Raw genomic sequence first — 19,931 nt, 5'->3', positions numbered from 1 at the left:
AGCCAGGGGACAGACACCAAGGCTGTTTCTGTCCTGGTCCAGGAAGGAGGTAACAGTGGTTCACGCCAGAGAAGGAGAGGAGAAGAATGAATGGATTTAACAAGCGTTTCCAGCTCATGACAGAAAGATAAGCTCCCTAAGTGAATGTGCACTTTTGCTTGGCCCCCAGGGCCCTTGAGTGTATTTTTTCTCCCTCACTCTGCTGTCCTAGGACTCCAGGGGGCGGTGCACTCACAGACTGAGCCTCTTCACCATGCTCTTCCGAGGCTTGGGCGAAGTGGTGCTGGCTTCAGCGGCTGCTTCAATCTCACAGGAGAGGGCATAGCTGGGAAAGAGAGAAAGGTTAAAGTCTGAGAACTAAAGAACGGATTTAAATTCTCATCACTTACTGGTTTCACTTTAGAGGAAGGCTCTGCTTATTTGAAATAAAGACACAGACTATGTTGCTCTAACATGAATCTCTGGGCCGGGGATTTAGCTCAGTGGTTTCGCCGCCTGCTATGCAAGCGCAAGGACCTGAGTTCAATCCCTGGTACCAAAAAAAACAAAAAAAAGAATGTAAACACTAACATGAATCTCAGAAAGTACTTACTTGATGGTCAGATTTTATAAATTTCCCTCCTCCCCTCCACTGGTGCAGGCTTGAGACTGTTTACTTCTTATGCCTCAAATACAAGGATATGTGCACTTCACAGCAGCAAAAGCTGACTCCATTCTCACCCCACTGCTAGGCCAGGGGAAGATCTTCCTCCCTGTATCACCCTCCTCCTATTTCTTCTCTACTGTCTCCTTCCTACGACTTCGTGTGCATGTGAGTGTGTGTATGTGTGTGCACATACATTCATGACTTTTATCTAAGGGAAATGAAAGGAGATTTTTGTACAATATCTAACCTTCATGAATAGACACAGACAATTACTTTATAAAAATAAATAAATATGATTGTAACTATGATTCCTAGTTGCCAAAACATCCTAAATTAAAAAGACTCCCAGATTCAGACATCTGGGACATCTTGTGCCAGGAAAGATGCACAAGAAGGATTTATGTCTGATTGAAATGCCTTTTTTGAAAGACTGTAGCTCAGGCTGCAGATGTACATGGTTACAGGGCAGCTGGGGAAGGGCGCCCAGCATTACACAACCACCTTGAGAGCTTGTGGAGGTGGGCAGACCTGAGTAGGAACCTAAACGCTTTCACTGACTAATTATAATATTCCTCCAAACCCCAGCCTGTCATCAACAAATACTTATTTTGCTGTCAAGTTCACTCTCTCTTATGACAAACTTTCAAAGAAATTCCCTGGTCTACAGCAGAGAACAGCAAACATCTTCTGGAAAAGAGCAGATAATAAGTATTTTAGGTTTATGGGCCGTATGGTCTCTGTTGCAGCTACTCAACTCTGTCTTTAAAGCATGAAGGCAACCATAGATAAGATGTAAATGAATGGGCTGTGTTCCAATAAAATTTTATTTATGGATTCTGAAATTTGAATTTCAAATAACTGTCCCATGTCATATTCTTTTTTCCCAATCACTTAAAAAATATAAAAACAGGCAGGCAGGGGAAGGGGGAAAAAAATAAGAACCAAGAGAGACTATGTAAAGGTGCAAATTTCCAATGATGAATGTCATTATATTGTATACCTAAAATGTACCAATAAAATAAAATTTTTTAAAAAACAGGCAGTGGACCACATATGGCCTACAGACTAATCTGACATCCATCAGACTACAGGAAAGGCCTGAATCCCCACTGGGTCCACATTCAAAGCACTAGAGTTAATGTGCCTGTCTATATTCATCAACCCTGCACCCTGTGTCCCAGTTACCACTGTTTCTCCAAATGCCAAGTCTGTCAGGCTAGCAGGCCTTTGCTTGTGTTCTCTCTCTGGAACGTTCTTCTCCAGTGAGATCCAGCTTCCATGGAGGTGGCCATAAATCTTCCCTACCGCCCTCCTTACCCATGGTAAATGAACTGCTCTTGTCTGTTCATTCTGCAGCACTTTACTTATCCATCATATTTCAACTCTTCATGAGTCTGTCTCCATCCCTAGACTGAAAGCTCCCTGACAGCTAACACTCTTAACACTAGAGACAAACATGGTGATGATGACAGTGAGAGTGGCGGTGACAACCGTGAGGATGATCTGCATTCTAACGATGCTTTCCCAAATATGAGTTTACTTAAGCCTCAAAGCATTTTATGGGTGAGCATCCTAAACATAGGGAAGAATAAAAGGTTTGTTCCAGGCTACAAAGATAAATGTGTAGCAGAGCAATACTGAACGCTTATCTTCTGATGTTATCAATTCACTTCCACACCACCCTCCTTGGAAAACCAAAGTAGCTGCCACCAAACAGCTGTTGAGGGACACATGAGGTACCGGATTCCTCTCGCCTGCACCTCAGTTCCACCTTGATGATGACAGGCAAGCCTACCTCTCCTCCTCTGTGAGGAGCTGCTGCCGCTGGAACCACTGGATGAACCTGGGGTCTGGGGTCATGCAATAGCTATTGCAAGCAGACTGTAAGAGCTTTATCTGGGCAATCACTTCGAATTCCTAAAGCAGACAGAATAGCAAAAAGAAAGAGTGACTAATATGGCCAACCAAATATAGATCTTTTCAACATGAAAATACAGCATTTTAGAATAAAAAGAGGAGAACCTTGAAATAGTTCTTCCACAGACATAAACTATCTGGAGAACTCTCACAAATTCTAACTCTGAGGGCAGAGATTATAGCTCAGTGGTAGAGGGCTTGACTAGAATACTCAAAGCCCTGGGTTTAATCCCCAGCACTGAGGTAGGGCGATCTAACTCTGAATCTCTATTAAGTCCTCATATGCTTTGATTTTTAAACCTCTTTTCTCCTTGAAAAAAATTCATATAAATAAAACAAGCTACCAAGGTCAGCCAAACCAGTCACTACCAAAAGTCATAATGGCTTCCTTTCTTTTCCGTTTTCATTCTAGAATACAAAGGTTATTTTTTAAGGTTTTAAGTACATACTTCATAACATATGTGAAACTTTTGTATTTCTATTTCTTAAAATATAAACAAAACAAATAATTTAAAGTCAAGAATCTCCCAAGTTCCCCATCCTCAACTTCTTCAACCCTTACCCCTTTAATAAATAGGTTGAATATCTAAACAGTTCAGTGGCTCATAAAGTCCAATGTTTAGATTTCCTGAATCCTTAGGTTTTTACTACTCCAGTAAATCATTTAACTAAATCTTCTAAAGCTCACAAGAAAAGCAAGTATATAATTATGTCCCAAATTATTTATATCTCCTTAGATGGTTCAATAGATTATTTTAAAGTCAGCAATGAATATAAACTTTAGCTTCGGGTTTTATAATAAACTTTCTGAATGTTGAACATCTTAGTCTTACAAGGGAAGAAATTACCATCCAGGCTTATTCTGAAGTTAAAGAACAAAAATGGTTACTGCGGAGGCATAATTGAATTTTTAAAAAGTATATCATTACGGAAGATGACAGAAGTAACACAAGAACTGGTAGATTCTCTGGGTTCAAATTTCCATCCAGTAACTTCAGGCCTTGGTCTCAATATCATCAAGGAATATTTATTAACATGCTAAAGAAGATAGTATATGCTATGAGGAGCAGAAAATTAATGTTCATTGAAGTATCTTGTTACTGATGAGCTCAGCCTAGATAGCTCCTCCAGTGTCCTTTCATTTTTTATTTCAATGTCATCTCTTCTTGCAAATTTTTCTGACCCTACAAATTGGGGATAGATGCCCCTTCTGCATGCCTCTCTGAGATCCACTACTTGTGCTCATAAGCCCTTATTTATTTGTCTATCTCCGTCCTAGACTGTGATTTTATGAGGGCAGGGAGCTCTGGTTTTTCTCTGCTGCCATCCCCCGAGCTCCATTTGTAGGATGAAAGAACAAATGACTTACTAAAAAAAATATGATTACTGTGGGTGAAGTTATTTTGCTCACTCATTTTCCTGTGAAATATTTAAATATACCATTTGACACAAAAACCATAGCAAAATGTTAAACTTGCTTTATCTTTTTTATCATAACTCAAAACTTTTCTATCCACAAAAAATTCAAATTAATGGTGAACACCCCTTCTAATACTGACGAGAGGACAGGAATAATTACCTCTACCTACTAGTGAAGACCACTTCCTTTCCTCTCCCTAAACAGACCCACAAAAGTTAGCCAGCTTTATTAATTCTTCTGTCATTTGCTCTTAGGAAACTCCTTCTCCTTAACAGGGTGACCTTTTTTTAAAATTGAAAAATAAAAATTCTATATGTTAATGGTGTATATACAATGTGAAGTTTTGAAATATACATATATTGTGTAATGGCTAAATCAAGATAATTCACATATAAATTACCTCCCACAGTTATTTATGAGGAGAATACTTAAAATCTACTCATTACAATTTTTAAGTATACAAGTACATTGTTATTAAATAGGATGGACCTGTTTTTGCTGAAACTGAAGCCCATTAATTTCTTAATGGGCCTCAGAGAGGCAGGATAGGGTCTGAGCTCTGGCTCTGTGATCAGGTAACTCTGGTCCAGTTTTTTAACCTCTCAAGTCCCGGTTTAAACTAAGGATAATAAAACTCGCCTCGCACAGGCTCTTGGGTCTCATGCACAGTAGCATGCCCAGCACAACGGCATAGAGCAAATGCTCGACAAACATTCTTTTTTTTCTGCTTCTACCAAAAAAACCCTTAATTTTCTGCTCTTTAAGTTTTTTCATGCCTAGATGAAGAAAAGTGGAAAATCATAGACTTACCCTTCTCCTTTTTTCAAAGTTTATCAGTCCTCCCTGAAAGAAATGTTTAAAATAGAGTGACCAACCAAGCTTCTTTGAAACACAGCCCTATGTTGCTCTAGGTCACATTAAAATAGTTCAAAGGGATGATAAAATCATAATTATTAATGATCCTGTAATTATGCCTACTATAGAGGAAGAGAACCATCTTTTACTTTAAGAAAAATATTCTTTCATTTACAATAGAGCAGGATAGGTAGACAATCTTCTCTTAAAATGTCTGAAATAAACTAAACTGTGATGACAAATAATTACAAGTCAGAACCCAAAGTTATTTGCAGAGGCAGGAAAGACAAATGATTGAATAAATATTCCATTCTACTTTTTTCCTTGACCAAAAGCAACAAAAACAGATGGTCACTGACTCATACTAAAAACGAAATTGTCAATGGTTTATCAAAAGGGAAGTCACTTCTACATAGTATCATGAAAAGTTAAGCTTCAATTCTTCATCCCTCTCACTCCTATTCTCAGTAGGATGAATTTAACTTGTAAATCTGTGATCTCTCCCCCCAAGTTCCCCAACACTGATGGGTGTTTCCTGAGATAAGCTGGGGCAGAGGATGTGAAGAGACAGAGAGCTCAGGAAATGCAAAATGAATGAACATGTCTGGATACTCGTGGCAAACCTTCTTATAGTTGTACTATAAGCAAAGTAACTTCTCCTCTTTCCAGTTACATACAATAAAAGCAGGCTGTTTGTGCATGATAACCAGCTAACTAGAATATACTTAAATATATAAGTAATCTTCAAATCTTATTTCAAATATCAAATTTCCTCCCCACTTAATATTTTATTACTGCTACTAACAAGTATCACCTCTTTCCCCAGCCAGAGAGACACAGAGAGAGAGAGAGAGAGAGAGAGAGAGAGAGAGAGAGAGAGAGAGAGAGAGTATATGCCTCAGAACAAGGAACAATACAAAAAGAGGGGGTTTACTTGAAAATTCACAAACTTGACTCACTCCTGACCCCCTAGGTACAATGTTAGGACATATTCCTCCAACTCCATCTGTAATATTCTACTCAACATCAAAGTCTTGCTCGTACCCACTGTTTCATGAGGTCTTTTCATCACATCCCCTCATGTCTCATGGCCTTTCTGTTTGAATATCCAGTATTTCTATAAATCGCTGCCTACTTTGATATATTATTCCTCCCATTGGCTTTGGAGCCACTTGTGGTGCTACCTTTTTGTGTTACTCTGTAATCTTCCTAGCACCCAGCACAGTAGCACACGTATAACCGGCTGTGAATTTCTCTGCTGAGATCCCAAAGAGAAGGCTGCAGGCCTAGTTACATTACCCACACACTGCTCACCTCGATGTAGTCCTGAAGAGCAGTATCCAGCATGGTCAGGTCGGTCAGGAAGGTGCCCAGGTAGGGTACGGTTCCCTGCATCACACCCTGAAGAGCAATCAGAGCAAAACTGTCTTTATTGTTACTGAAAACTTTAAGGGTTTCAGGAGCCTCCACACTGGAAAAAATGGACCCATTCAAGGACTATTTTGGAGCCACTAGTACTAACCTCCATGACTATAATTTTGTAAAAACCTGACAAATGGGGTAGGAACTCAAAATGTAATGTCTGACTTTCAAAGTCATGAAAGCCATGCCTAAAACCTAGCAGATCATAAACATACGTTCAGATGTGTTCACAGGGGGTTTATACTTCACCTGGGCTCAGGTCAGTGGGTCATCTGTTCTCTCTGAGTGTGTGAACATTTCTGGTGGTCTGCAATAGCCCTGGACAGTAACAACCTCACCCTCAGTAAAATCATGGGCGACTGCACAGTGGAGAAGTATGTATCACAAGAGCGCAGGCATCACTCTTAAAATGGCCCCTTGGGCTGGGCCTAGTGACTCACTTCTAAGGAATAGAAGACAGGGAAACTGAGGGCTGGGGATGTTGCTCAGTGGTAGAGCACTTGCCTAGCATGTATAAGGTTAAAAAAAAAAAAAAGTGAACCCTGGCAAACTAACCAAGTGATAAAGGTCAACATTACCAGTGGCTCCATCAACACAATCGATATTGATATCATTCCCTCTTTGATATGAAAAAAAGAGCCCTTCACTCCATGGCATGGTTTCCAAAAACCTATACCCTCAGTCTCAGCACTAGAATAACAAATGTAACCACTGACTATGAGGCTTATAAAAACCAAGGAAAGACTGAGAAACTGCCGTGAGCAGAAGAGACCAGGAAGAACTGGCAACTAAATGCAGTGGGTGTGCTGGACCGGGTCCTGGGACGGAGAGAAGACACTAACAGGACTCCTTCTAGCTCACAGTATGATGCCAGGACTGACAGATGTGCCATGGTTACAGAAGATATCAACAATGGAGGAGACTGGTGAGAGGTGTGCAGAAATTTTGGGGTTTACAGTATTCTATGTTACCAACTTTGCAACTTTTCTATAAATCTATAATTATTCTAAAATAAAAAAGGTTTTTAAAATTGCCCATTGGAAATGAAAGTGGAAGCATTCACCATACAGCTGCAGGTATATTCTATGTTCATTCCCCCAAATCTCCTCTAAAATCATTCCTATTCTCCACAAGGTCACAGGATATGAACCATTCTGCAAGGGAAGTAAAAAGGGGCTCCCACAGACTATGTATCTAAACGTATTAAGGTATGCACAGAAATCCTGGTGGGAACACAAGAGTCTCAACCAGGGCAAGGCCAGGCTATTTGGCATGAGGCTGGCAGCTTCCTAAGCCAGGTCACACCAGGGAGGGCTTTGTCCTTCAGGAACTCACTGTCCACTGCAGCTTGTCCTTCCCCATTATGTGGACAAGGTCTCACCTTGAACTAAAATAATCTTTTCTCCCCATTTGTAACAACTATTTATAACTTGCCTTTGAACATCCAAACAATTTTTAAACACTGTGAGTTTTGTAGGTTTTATGTTTCAGCATCAAAAATATTCCTGATTTATGCCCAGCTTTCCAAAGAAGGAGAAAATCCTCTCAAGGTAGGGATGAGAATATTTAGTTTGCCAGTTTCTAATCTCCTCTTCCTGGTTTCTCAACATGTATGCTAAATTAAGAGTTTAAAATACAGCTAAAGAGCTGGGCATGGTGGCACACCCTTGTAATCCTAGCACTCAGGAGGCTGAGACAGGAGGATCACCATGAGTTCAAGGCCAGTCTGAGCTACATAGTGAGGTCAAGGCCAGCCAGAACTATATAATTAGACCCTGTCCTAAAACACACAGAAAGAAAGAAAGAGAGGGGGGAGGAAAGAAGGAAGGAAGGAAAGAACGAAGGAAGGAAGGAAGGAAGGAAGGAAGGAAGGAAGGAAGGAAGGAAGCAAGCCAGCCAGCCAGCCAGCCAGGGATGTAGCTAGCTCAGCGACAGTCGCTGCATGGCAATCTCAAGGTCCTTAGTTCGATCCCCAGTACCACTCCCTGCCGCCAAAAAAAAAAAAGAATAGAGAAAAGAATAAAGAAATAAAAAAGAAAGAGAAAAGAATAATAAAATAATAAAATAAAATACAGCTAAAGAAAACAATAACTAATACCAGACTTCAGAAAGGAGGCATGGTAATCCTTTGAGTGCTGGGAAACTAGATAGGTTTGGTTGTCCCAGGGATTAGTAAGGGGAGCTAGGCAATGACTAGAGGAACTGGGAACAAATGAAATGAGGAAAGGGACTAAATCCTCCTGGCAGCACTTTTTCCTTGGCCATCATATGTCAGAAGCACAGGGAGACAGGAAGTCCTAGGGGCTTCTACGCAAAGAGGCAGAAGCAGTGGGTGCAGAAGCCAGTGAAAGGGACAGAGATGGACCTGATGCTCACCTTCCCTTATTATCGATCAATCAATAAAACCTATTCCAGAAAAAGTCCTTAATACATGATTTGCAACTCTCAGTGTTCACTTCCTACTGGGTCAAATCCAGCGAGTATCATTCCTCAAGACCTCCCAGCACTGCTAAGGACCAAGGAGATAAAGAACAGGAAAGCACGAGCACCCTGCAGATTGCAGACACTGATGCCACCAGAGCCCAACTACCCAATCACGACACAGGCCCAGAGCCTATGGCTCTCAGGGAGGAACACGGGCTGGACATACCATATCCTTCTGGAGCTGCAGCCGCCTCTGGGTTCGCTTCTGGTTTTCCTTCACACTGCTGTCCAGGTTTGCAAACTTAGAGGTTCCTTCCTAAGGAACAGAGCACACCCAGGGGAAAGTGAGAGAGGCTGCCACTCTGGGGAGAGGGAAGAGGCAGCTCCTTTCTGGCACACAACTGCAACCTCTGCCCAAGTCTCTGAATGCAAATGAGGAGGCCTCCAGCAGGCTCTCAGGTACACTATGCAAATGCTTGGTGGTCCTATTGCAAGCAGGCTCTGTATGAGGCCTGGTGGTCTTGGATTATCCCAGCTCTTCCCTCACCTTTTTGGAAGATGACTGAGTAGGCTATAAAATCAATTGTCACTACAAGGCAGGCAATTCCCTGAAGAGGAGACATTTTAACACGTTCCCAATTTCACTCAAAATGGTCCTAAGTCCTGGAAATGAAGGTCTCTTCCTCTGTACAGTTTGTGCCATCTTGATCTTGGCCTGAAATGGGTGTGCTAGCATTCTGTGAAAGAAAAGGGCCTAATTCTGTGGTATTTCTTAGGCAAATGAAACTGCTGGATCGGAAGTTTTCTGAGGAAGTCCAGTGTCACGGTACATGATCACTTCGTGAAAACTAGACCTTTATGTATTTCACCCCTATTTTCCCAACAGTCCTCCTAAAGCACCTCCCTGGTTTGGAATCATTACACATCTATCCTTCCTCTTGGCACCTGAGGACAGATGGCTACCCTTTCTCTCCTCCTGGCTACTGTAACAACAAACTCTTCTACATAATGACTAATCGTGAGTTGCTGACTGAACATGAAGTGTTTTGGTTTTGTGGTTTCAGAGGCTTGCTAAGTTCTCATTTTCCAGGAACTGCATGAATGGGAGGCAAATTTCACAATTCAGTCACGTGTAACCTCTACATTAGCTAAAAGTTTTTCCATAGTCAGGTTTCCCTAGGTTTATTATATATTGCCTTAGCATGTGACTTTTCACTACCATACAATGCAAGAAAATTCCTTCCCAGTGACATGGCCTTGCCGATGGTGATAAAGCATAAATATACTCTGTCATTACCCACCCTTGACCCAGGTCCAGGTGCAGAACCCCACCCTCACCCTAGGACTCCTCATCTATTTCAGTTCTCCATACAAAGGATAAGGACAGCTATCAATCAATGATCTCTCACAGCTTCTCCTGGAGATGCATGGTGGCAGCCTAAAATGTGCCCCTTCCTACGCTGGGGGCTTATAAGTCCTCATAATTCTTAAGAATTCACTTGGAGTGAGAAATCAATTCTCTGACAGGAGTACGAGTGTTCCCTCTGTCTAGCATGTAGGTCCTTCCAGGATTTCAATCATAGGTAGAGGATAACATATGAGAATTATTGCAAATATCTAAAATTCTTTTTTTTTTTTAATTTTAGCTTTATTGGTAATCCCAGAAAACCTATATACTAATGGTTGTATCTTTCAAGAACAAACAGAAAATTAAACATTAGGATCAGGAATTTCCTTATAAAATCAAGATAATGAAACATCTAAAGGGTCTTTAAGTTATATATTGGCCTTATTCCTTTGGAGACCACCCACTTAAAATATTAAAAATATAATGCATGTATATACAGAATTCTTAGTGAGCATTTCTGAGAAGTCAGAAAGCTCCTAAGAACTACAGAACAACATGGGTAGGAAGGATCTTGAAAAGCCCCAAGGATCACCCCCTTGGCAGCAAGAGAAAAATCTGAGATGGGAGCTAAAAGACTTGTTGATTCATGACTTTAATGTGAGAGATTCTATGCCTGGATGCAACACCAGAAAGACTTGACTAGTGCCAGTTCTTCCAAAAGAGGTGTTGACTGAAAAGCCACTTCTTTGCCACATAACAGTGGTTTCAGTTTTCCCTTCCTTGACCCAAAACTCCTTACTCTGTGCTGTTACAACACCAGCCCCTTGAACCTTCTTGAAATTTTTCAGTTCTTTCCTCCTGCCTCCTTTGCCACTCACACTCAAATTCTTTTAGTGACTCCACTTTCTGCCCAAGTCATCTTGCTTTCCAGTACACTCAGGTCGATGGAAAGAACTGTCCAATCACCTCTGTTTGGATGAATTCTGAATCGCTCCCTCTTCCTTCCCATTCCTTCCTCTCCTCTGTTGACTCTTTACTTCTTCCTCTATAGTGCACACTTCTCATCTGAGACTCGCCTTTCTCTGTCTCCATCTTTAGTGGAGTTCAAGGCCCTCACTCATGTTTTTTCCTGGCTTCAGAAGAATCTCTGCCACCAGGTATATACAGAAGGACCCTGCCTGTGTGGCACTAGATCCATTTTGATAACTATTGGTTAAATTATAGCTCAGAAGCTACTGGCAATTTTTATTTGATAGCTCTTCACACTTCTAATGGTCTCCTGCTCCAACTTTCATGTTATGTTAGGGAGCATCACTAAACAGACATCTCCATTAGAGATTCTTTGTATCAATTCAACCAGGGAGAATTCTCACCAGGAATCATAAGAACCAAGAAAATTTGGTAAGTCTTCTTTCCTATTGTTAAGACACACCTGCTCAAAGAAAAAAGAAGATTCACCTGCTCAGAATTAGCTAAGTTTCAGAAATCAAAAGGACATAACAGGTTTGAGGTAATCTTTGAGAAGAAATAAAAATATTTTTCCAACAGTTAAAAAGAAAAACCACAGATTTTTGCTAATTATTATGTTGTCTGTGTCATCATATTATAGAAGCAGCATGTTAAATTTACCCAGAAGTAGAAAATAAATACTTTAAAACTGAGATTACCTAAGTATAATCAGTAGACGTCTCAGAGTAACATATTAGAAACAGAGACCAGTAGTTTTTTCGAGGTGCTTTTGAGAACCTAAGTACTTTGATTTCAATTTTTAACAGGTGTGCTGTTAATTTACACACAGAATTATACACTTTACATAAAGATCAACAAAGATGACAGGAAAGGGACTTGCTTGTACATAAGGGCTGCCCAAACCATTTCACTATCATTAATGATAATGCACAGACCATGTGAAATCATAGCCAAATTTTTCATTTCTTTGGGATTTGAGTCATATATAAGAAATTTCACTTTGAATACTGAGATAAATTCTTGCATTTTAAAAAAAGTTTATGGGCTCTTTAATGCCTAGATATAGCTTTGTTTCTAAGGTTTCAGCCAAAAGACTGCCACCAGGCAATGATCTGCACAGTATTCAATTTATCTACCTTGGAAGGATGACTCGGGACTACTGGGATTTAAATGTGTGGCTCCAGTTAGTCTAGCTTTCTTTTGCAAATAGGGAGATCACTAAGCCATCTCCTTCCAACCAGATGGGTTTCCATTTAAAGTCTGCAAATCCAGAGGGACATGAAGCAGGGAATAACATGGTCTCAGCAATCTTTAAATGTGCAGTTACTCAGGAGCCAGAGTCCAAAGTCAGACATCAGCATAAACTGCCCAGCTCATATCATTTACTCCAAAAAAGACGAACAGTGGGTACACTGTTAAAATCCTGTGAGTGATAAGATCCATCAATCCACATAGTCAAACAATAGTTTCTGAACACATACTACATGCCAGGCACTCTATTAGGCATTAGGAATACAAAAGTGACAAAAGATATATTCAATCTCTGCCTGCAAAAAGCCTACAGGCCTGCAGGGAGACAGGTCAAGTTCACTGGCAATTCCAATAGAGCACGCAGTAAGTGGCAGGACCGAGGAATAAAGGGCTTCTCCTAGGACACACAGGGGATCATTTCGTCAGACCTCAGGGTGTTGAGAAAAAGAAGGCTTCCAGAAAAACAAGAGTCCACACAAAGATATGAAGGATGGGCAGAACTTAGGAGAACAGTCATGGAAACTGTAACAAACACCTTTATAGGACTGACTAACCTATGAGTTTTAGACACTAGAATATGACAAGTTATCAAATGGATGCCTTTTTTTAATAACCCCACCTCCACCTGACTTTTGTTCCTACCCCAAGTGTCCCAAAGCTCAAGTGTGCAGCTTATAATTTATTCATTTTCACTTTTTATGGACACTTTGTTTTTATATGTATATAGCTTACCAAATACTACAAATCACTTACACTTGCATAGTACTTTCACATATTTTATTGCAATCAACCTTCAAACCAATTCTGTGAGATCAATAGATCCATTACCATTATTGCCTCCAAGCTGCAGAAATGGAGATTAAAGACTAGGATCAAAATCTTCAAGTTACGGGTTCAGGGCTTCCCCTATGCTAGGGCATATCATACTATTTTATAATTGTCTACTTTTCTACCTTCCCATAAGACTGTAATCCCCTTATTATCAGAGACCTGTAGATCAATATGGTTCTATCTCCAATATCTAACATATAATAAGTGCTCAACCAATATATGTTAGATTATTAATTTATCCATTTCCCTTTTCTATGAAGTTGGACCTCATCTACCACACCTTTTACTCCCAAGGTATCAAAAGAAATACTTTAGTCCCTAAGTAACAAAAGCTCAGGTTTTAGAGTTACACCAAGTTGGATTTACATTTTAGTCTACCCTCTACTGCGTGTATGCCTTACAGCATGTAGTACTTCCTTCTCTGAGTCTGGGTTATTTGTAAAACAAGAATAATAAAATCTACTGTATAGAGAGCCTATGAAGATAGTATCTGGTCTACGTTAGCTCCCTTCTAGTGACTGTTCAGTCTGTTGTTTCAGTTTTGTTTTTTTTTTAATACTACTTATTGTTTAGTGCCTCTGGCCACCAACTGCAGACGAACTCCTGAAAGAATCTATGTTAGTAGTCTTCATATCTCTAGACGCAAGTTCAATGCATTATAAACATAAGACATTCAACATGTTCTTTGGAGAAATGAGCCAAGATATAGCTTTGCCTAGCATACAGGTCAGAAATCACCATTCATTTGATTGTTCAACAAATGTTGCTGACCACAAGATCGCGCAACTTGCTCTAAATAAAGGATGTGGAACTGCAGGCCTGGCCTCTTATCCGAGAGTTTTACTGAGAAGGATAATTTCAGGGTCCCTCATCCACTGAACTGCCAGTTCTTGGTATCTGCAAAGCAGCACGCTAAGAAAGCACACATATGAACACACGTGCACATAGAGAAGCCACAGAGGGGAGGAGAGAATTCAAATGGACTTTGAATGTTCTTGGCCCCTCTTTTCCTGGATTATGCATAAAAGAAAACATTCTGCTTTCTTGCAGAATGGAAGGACCTTAAGGAGCCCTGAGCTACTCCTCCCTTGGTTGGAGTCCAAAACTATCAGCAGTGCCCACCAGCACTCTCACCCCGGGCCTCACCTTCATCAGTAGTTCCCGGCTGGTCAGGTGGTTATTATGGTCTGAGAAGATATCTGAAAGTTCTTCGAACATTAGCATTCGGTCCCTATGAAGAGGGATTAAGGAAATATTAACAAGGAAACAGTAAAATTCAGACTTCTTCAGGCTAGCTGTTTTCAGTTCCTACAGCAATGGAAGTATGTTCCAATGTCAGGATTGGCTTTTTTTTCAAACAAGTTTTTTTAAAAGGTAAACAAGGCTATGTGTGCAAAGAGAGAAATGTTTCCTAACAATGCATGTTATAATCATAAAAAAAGCACCGTTCAATTGCAACATTAAGTTATTCAACTGGGACACATTTTCTTCAGTGAGTTTTTAAAAAAAATTTTTAGCAATATATACAGAGCCAAATGGGACCTAAGAGGTCATCTTAGCCAGGCCTCTAATTTTACACAGGATGTTGCCAAGGCCAAGGGTTTGTCCAAGTTTTCACCAGAAACTTCTGAGTGTCTCAGAGACAGAAGCCACATTTCTGGACTCACAGGCCAGTTTCTCACCCTGAGCCAGAGGAGAATGGTGGAATCAGAATGGGCTCTGCAGCCAAGGGTGAAGGTGGAGGTCAGAGCCAGATCTCAGCTCTGCCACTTACTTCCTCAGCGATCTTAGACAAGTTGCTTAACTTTCCTGAGCTTCCATTTTCTTATGTGCACAATGGAAACACTACCGCACCCTTGGAGGATTGCTGTGAAGGTTAGTAGGGGTGACACATGTAAAGCACCTAGCGCCCTTGCTCCTACCCAGTGCCCTGCATACTGTATCTCTGTTAAGCCTCCTGCTGGTCTCCACACAAGGTTACAGAGTGGATGATGCTGAAGGCAAAGAATGATTAGGGGCTATAACCTTCCTTATATGTGCAACATTCTCATTATCATGAAAAAGCCATTACTGGTGAACTTACTTGCATTACAATGAGTATATTGTTCTTGTAATAAAGAAAACCATTAAAGCTGCTTATATTTTACAGAAAATAGGAACTTAATTACAAGTAGCCCTAAATAGAGAAATAACTTAGGTATCTTCTCTGTCTACTAAAAGCTGAAATGTAAAAGATTACAGGGAAAATTAAAACCAAATAAGATATCGTGACCCTGTGGCTAGAATTTACCAATGAAGAGCATAGAAAGCTGACAGGAGTCTTCTCTAAGCAAGTGGGACACAGTAGCATCCTAGCTAAAATATAAACCAACCAACGAGCTAAGAATCAAACCAGACATGCTGAACAGAAGCTTCTGAAAGCTAACTTAAAATGTCAGTTGGAAGAGTGGACCTTCTTATATGGCAACCACAGAGACTAAATATAGGTTCACTATTATCTTCATTTTAAAAAAAATTTTATTAGTATGTACATGTTTGCGGTACACAATGATTGTATTCATCATGGGGAGTTGGTACATGTACATAACACACCTTAAGTCTTTTTACATCCCGTTCTCCTCCCTTCCCTCCTCTTGGTCCTCTTCCCATTTCCAAAAGATCTATCTCCTTGTTATTATCCTTACTTGTGTTTTAGCCTCAGACTTGCTGTAAAAGAAAAGAGATCTTAGACTGGGTAAGTGATTGCCCAAAGAAGATACTAATTGACTAATAGTCAACCACCAAAAAAAAACGAGGTAAGATTGCGTGTCCCTGCAATCAGATAAGGTTGAAATTGTACCACCTGACTATCCCCATGCTTTTGATACCACTGCTGGGTGGGGAGCAGTGATGAATGAGAAGGAGAGCTGATGTGACTGTACAAAGGATGAGGGCACTGTATGCTTCTGATTGTCCCATTGTATTTACCAGGGACTATTATCTCATGATTGAGATAATATACAACCCAAATCTTCCACAAGATGTGCATGTAGAGGAAAATCATCATCTAATCTCTGTCACACAGTCACCTTCATTGTTGAAAATAATGTGGAGGAAAAAGAATCCAAGACAAGACTGATAATCAAGAAAATTGCACTGGACTTTGAAAAGCCTATCTGCCAGGTTTTTCCTGATAGATAATGGTGTCATAAACAAAGTGTAAGCTTTGGAATCCAAGTGGCTGTGGCTTCTGTGACATGAAGCATTAAGATCATCCACTTTTTTTCTTTTTACCTGTGAAAGAATTACCCAGTAATAATATGACTTCTCTCAAGCATCAGTATCAGTAAGCTAGAATGCATCAGTAAGCTAGACTATTCTGGCACTCATTTCCCAGCATACATTTTTGAAACTCTGGTTTGCCAATGTAGGTCTCATGCAAGTGTGAGGAGTGTCAGCCCCTTCGGGGTTAATCAGTTCCAAATGAGGTGATGAAACTGATGAAACCTAGACCTTCTACTCCGAGGACAAACTCACTATTTCCACCCAACATCCCTGGCTGGGGAGCAAACTGCATCTCTTCTGCCAGACACTGACTATACTGCACACAGTTTACACTCTCTCCCCTGATACAGCCTGACAGGCTGAGTAGTTCAAACCCAGGAAGATATAGGTGGTCTAGTTCGTATCCATGACACACGCCCTAGCTTCTAAATCTGTTCTGAGTGGTACTGAACCTGCTCCCTCCTTCCCTTCCTGTGCAAAAAGGTCTGGTCTACAAAGTTCTAGAAGTGGAAGACAGCAATAGTTGAAATCATGAGGACATAGGGCCGGGGATTTAGCTCAGCAGTTCTGCTGCCTGCCCCACAAGCGCAAGGACCCGAGTTCAATCCCCCTAAAAAAAAAAAAAATCATAAGGACATTACATTGCCAATCCTTCTGAAGGCTGCACCAAGAAACATGAAGAAAAACAGCCCAGAACATGGCTGGGGAATAATTTCTTATCAATTGCCGAGAAGGGAAGGAACACTCTAAGGTTTTTAACATCACTAAGAAACTTTTAATATAAGACTATACAGTTTTAATATTGCTATATAAACTAGCTTCTAATACGCAGAAGCACAAAGGGACTGAGCAGTTTCTTGCTGCACATCAAGCACTAACACCACAGCTATGCAGGTGATGCCTCACATTCTGGAATGGCCTCGGGCTTTGGAATGAGGCTGAACAATAACCAGAAGTCATGGCAAACTGTAGTCACTTCATCCCTCAAAATGTAGATAATAAGCACATCCTTCAAATCATCCCCCAAAACCGACAATCCTGGCTTGGCATTTTGAGAATGGGGTTGACTTCTGCAGCAGCTTTGCTCAAAACTCACTGATGATTATGCACATCACCTGGAACACTGAGAGGACTTTGAATATGCCTCTCTCATCATATGATGGTAAGGACCTATAGCACTGATGTGGCAATGAATCACCCAGGACAAAGGAAAGCAGAGCAGACACTTGCAAACTTACTTTGGGACGGCAGCCCAAGTCTTTTTCAAGCGATAGATGGAATTAGACTGCAGTGCTGAAACGATGGCCCTTAAGGAGGAAAAGTTCTTCAGGATTCTACATTCCTGTATGGGGAGTGATTAGGGCATAAAAGGCATTTAAATATCAATATTACAGTGAGTGGGTTGTTTCCTGTTTTAGAGGTATCACAGCTGCTATGAATTCTTACCACTAAATAGGCAGCTGAATAAATACTAGACATCAAAAAGTGGCTCCTTCCTCCCACCCCAGTCACCCAAACACTTTATAGATTTTGGCACTGTGTGTTTGTTTTTCTCCCTTTAAGATATTTTTGTGCTGTTGTTACAGTTTTATAGTTTCCAGCTTTCCCAGTAAAAACATGAATGGAGGTGAGTCTACAGAGAGAGGCTAGAGAAAGCTGCTTTCTTCTGTGGAAAGCACACACATGCCCGAAAAATACACATGAAAGATCACTGTATCCTTAGACCCACAATGAAACTGGCCAGCAGCCACCTCGAGTTCAGACAGTATCAAACATCTCATGACCAACCCTTGTCCTGAGAGGAGTATATAACTTGGCAATAAAAATTCGCCACAAGTTGAACTTTGGCTTTTATGCTCTTAGCCAAGGGGGAATATTTTTATACACATTCATTTAGTTTCAAATTGGCTTGTACCGCATTCATAAACATTCTGAAACACCTTGGTACTTCAATGCTTCCAAAATAACTTGGGCTTTTAAAGTAAGATTCATTTTGGCAGTGTTTAAAAACAAAATAGAAAGAGAACAGGAAACATTCTGGGTAAGGAGAGAGCCTCCCTACTTACACTTAAGCTACTATAAGAAATCAAGGCCACAGTATCAGCAGTCAGTGACCTTGGAGTTCAAGTCCTGCCAAATGAATACCAAGGAGAGCAAGAGTCGGGGAGAGAGAGGGTCCTATTCTTGGCTGGCACGGGGTGACATGAGGCAAGTAGACTATGCCTGTGTCAAGGAGATGCTTCCCACACAGGCACGTGGCAGTGCAACACACCCACAATTTACTACTGAGCACACTGTGTGAGTATGCCCTTGGCTTCAGGGAGAACATCTGGGGCAAGATGTCCCAGAGTGGCTGGGCATAAATGCAAATCACTTCAAGGATCATTTCATGAAGTAATACTCATCCTGACTATGAAGGAAAAACAGCACTCTAATTTAGCATGCCAAAATCTGGATGCTAAAAACCATGCCAAACAATCCTTCAGTCATTTTCTTTAGAGTAAAAGCCAATGTATTTTATAAAAGCCATGCCCATCTTTTTTTAATGCCCCAAGGTTCTCCCCATTTGGAAGGAAAGAAGGAAGGGAAGAAGGGAGGAAGAGGAGAGAGGAAGGAGAAAATGATAGAGGGAAAGGAAGAGGGGGAGGGGGAAGGGAGAGAGAGGAAGAGAGGGAAAGAAAAGAGAAGGGGGAGAAGAGAGGGAGGAAGGGAAGGAGAGAAGGGAAGGAGGGCGAGAGAGAAAGAGAACCCAGCTTGTGACAGTATGGTTCAACAAAGGTTCAGAACCCACAGTTAAGTTCTAAAAATCAGGAAACTTGCAATAAATAAATGGACTGAGGCACAGATATATCATGCAATTTGTAATAAACATATGGAACTTATTATTTAGAAAGAGGTTTAAATTAAGGGTTTAAAGGAGTACAAAAGGCATCTGGTCCCGTTTCTACAAAAGGAGGTAAGCTTCCAGAAGATGTGATGCAAAAGTAAAAATCCAGCAGTAAGGCCAGTCCAAGAAAACATACCCTTAATAGGTCAGAAGTATTTTCTCCATGTAAAATTATTATCATTTTTCAAACATCTTTTCAATAGATCCGACCATGACAAATGCAAGAGTAGTAAATAAATCTTGGCAGGAACACTTAGGGTTTCATTTACTTTATTAAGTTACCCTGTACAATTGCAAGACACAACATACTCAATATTAAAAACTATTATCACCAAGGGTGAGGACTCTTGGCTTTGTTGCATATACTATGGGAACTGGGATATACTTCCAGTTATTCAAACTGAATATTTCTCATTATTATCTAAATGCACATTTTATATTTAACTTGGACCAAGTCATTGTTTGAGCCACACTATGTCCTATACACAGATGTAGCTGAATAGACTGGGGGTAGATAAGCCATGTGCTTTCAAGACACAGAGCTCTGTAAATGCTGTGGCATTTATGGCAAAAAATATTTTCTTATTACTTGAAAAAGAAAGAGAAATTCTATTCTACTATCACATTCCATTAGAATTTCTTTATAGTTACTTATTGGAAAACAAGCTCAGTTTAGAATAGGAGAAATGTAAGTTGT

The 19,931-nt window shown here is 40.5% G+C and overlaps 1 protein-coding gene across 5 annotated transcripts in view; it reads right to left on the bottom strand.

The window, feature by feature from the left end:
* Rgl1 (ral guanine nucleotide dissociation stimulator like 1) overlaps window positions 1-19,931 on the bottom strand; it is a 306,410-nt gene that overhangs the window by 15,625 nt on the left and 270,854 nt on the right. For all 5 annotated transcript variants that reach the window (XM_004862803.4, XM_087194427.1, XM_004862805.4 and 2 more), the window contains 7 exons: window positions 17,586-17,689; window positions 14,230-14,314; window positions 8,911-9,000; window positions 6,153-6,239; window positions 4,794-4,826; window positions 2,442-2,563; window positions 236-325 (listed from right to left, as the gene is read on the bottom strand). In XM_004862803.4, coding sequence (XP_004862860.2) covers window positions 236-325; window positions 2,442-2,563; window positions 4,794-4,826; window positions 6,153-6,239; window positions 8,911-9,000; window positions 14,230-14,314; window positions 17,586-17,689 — 611 coding nt within the window. The remainder of the gene's footprint in view (window positions 1-235; window positions 326-2,441; window positions 2,564-4,793; window positions 4,827-6,152; window positions 6,240-8,910; window positions 9,001-14,229; window positions 14,315-17,585; window positions 17,690-19,931) is intronic.

The sequence above is a fragment of the Heterocephalus glaber genome, unplaced genomic scaffold, assembly GCF_053883595.1.
Source record: "Heterocephalus glaber isolate CG9 unplaced genomic scaffold, H.glaber_assembly_v1.0 deba00001600, whole genome shotgun sequence".
Classification (NCBI taxonomy): Eukaryota; Metazoa; Chordata; class Mammalia; order Rodentia; family Bathyergidae; genus Heterocephalus; species Heterocephalus glaber.
Note: the sequence above shows the minus strand (reverse complement) of the source record. Positions and strands in the feature narration are given on the sequence as shown.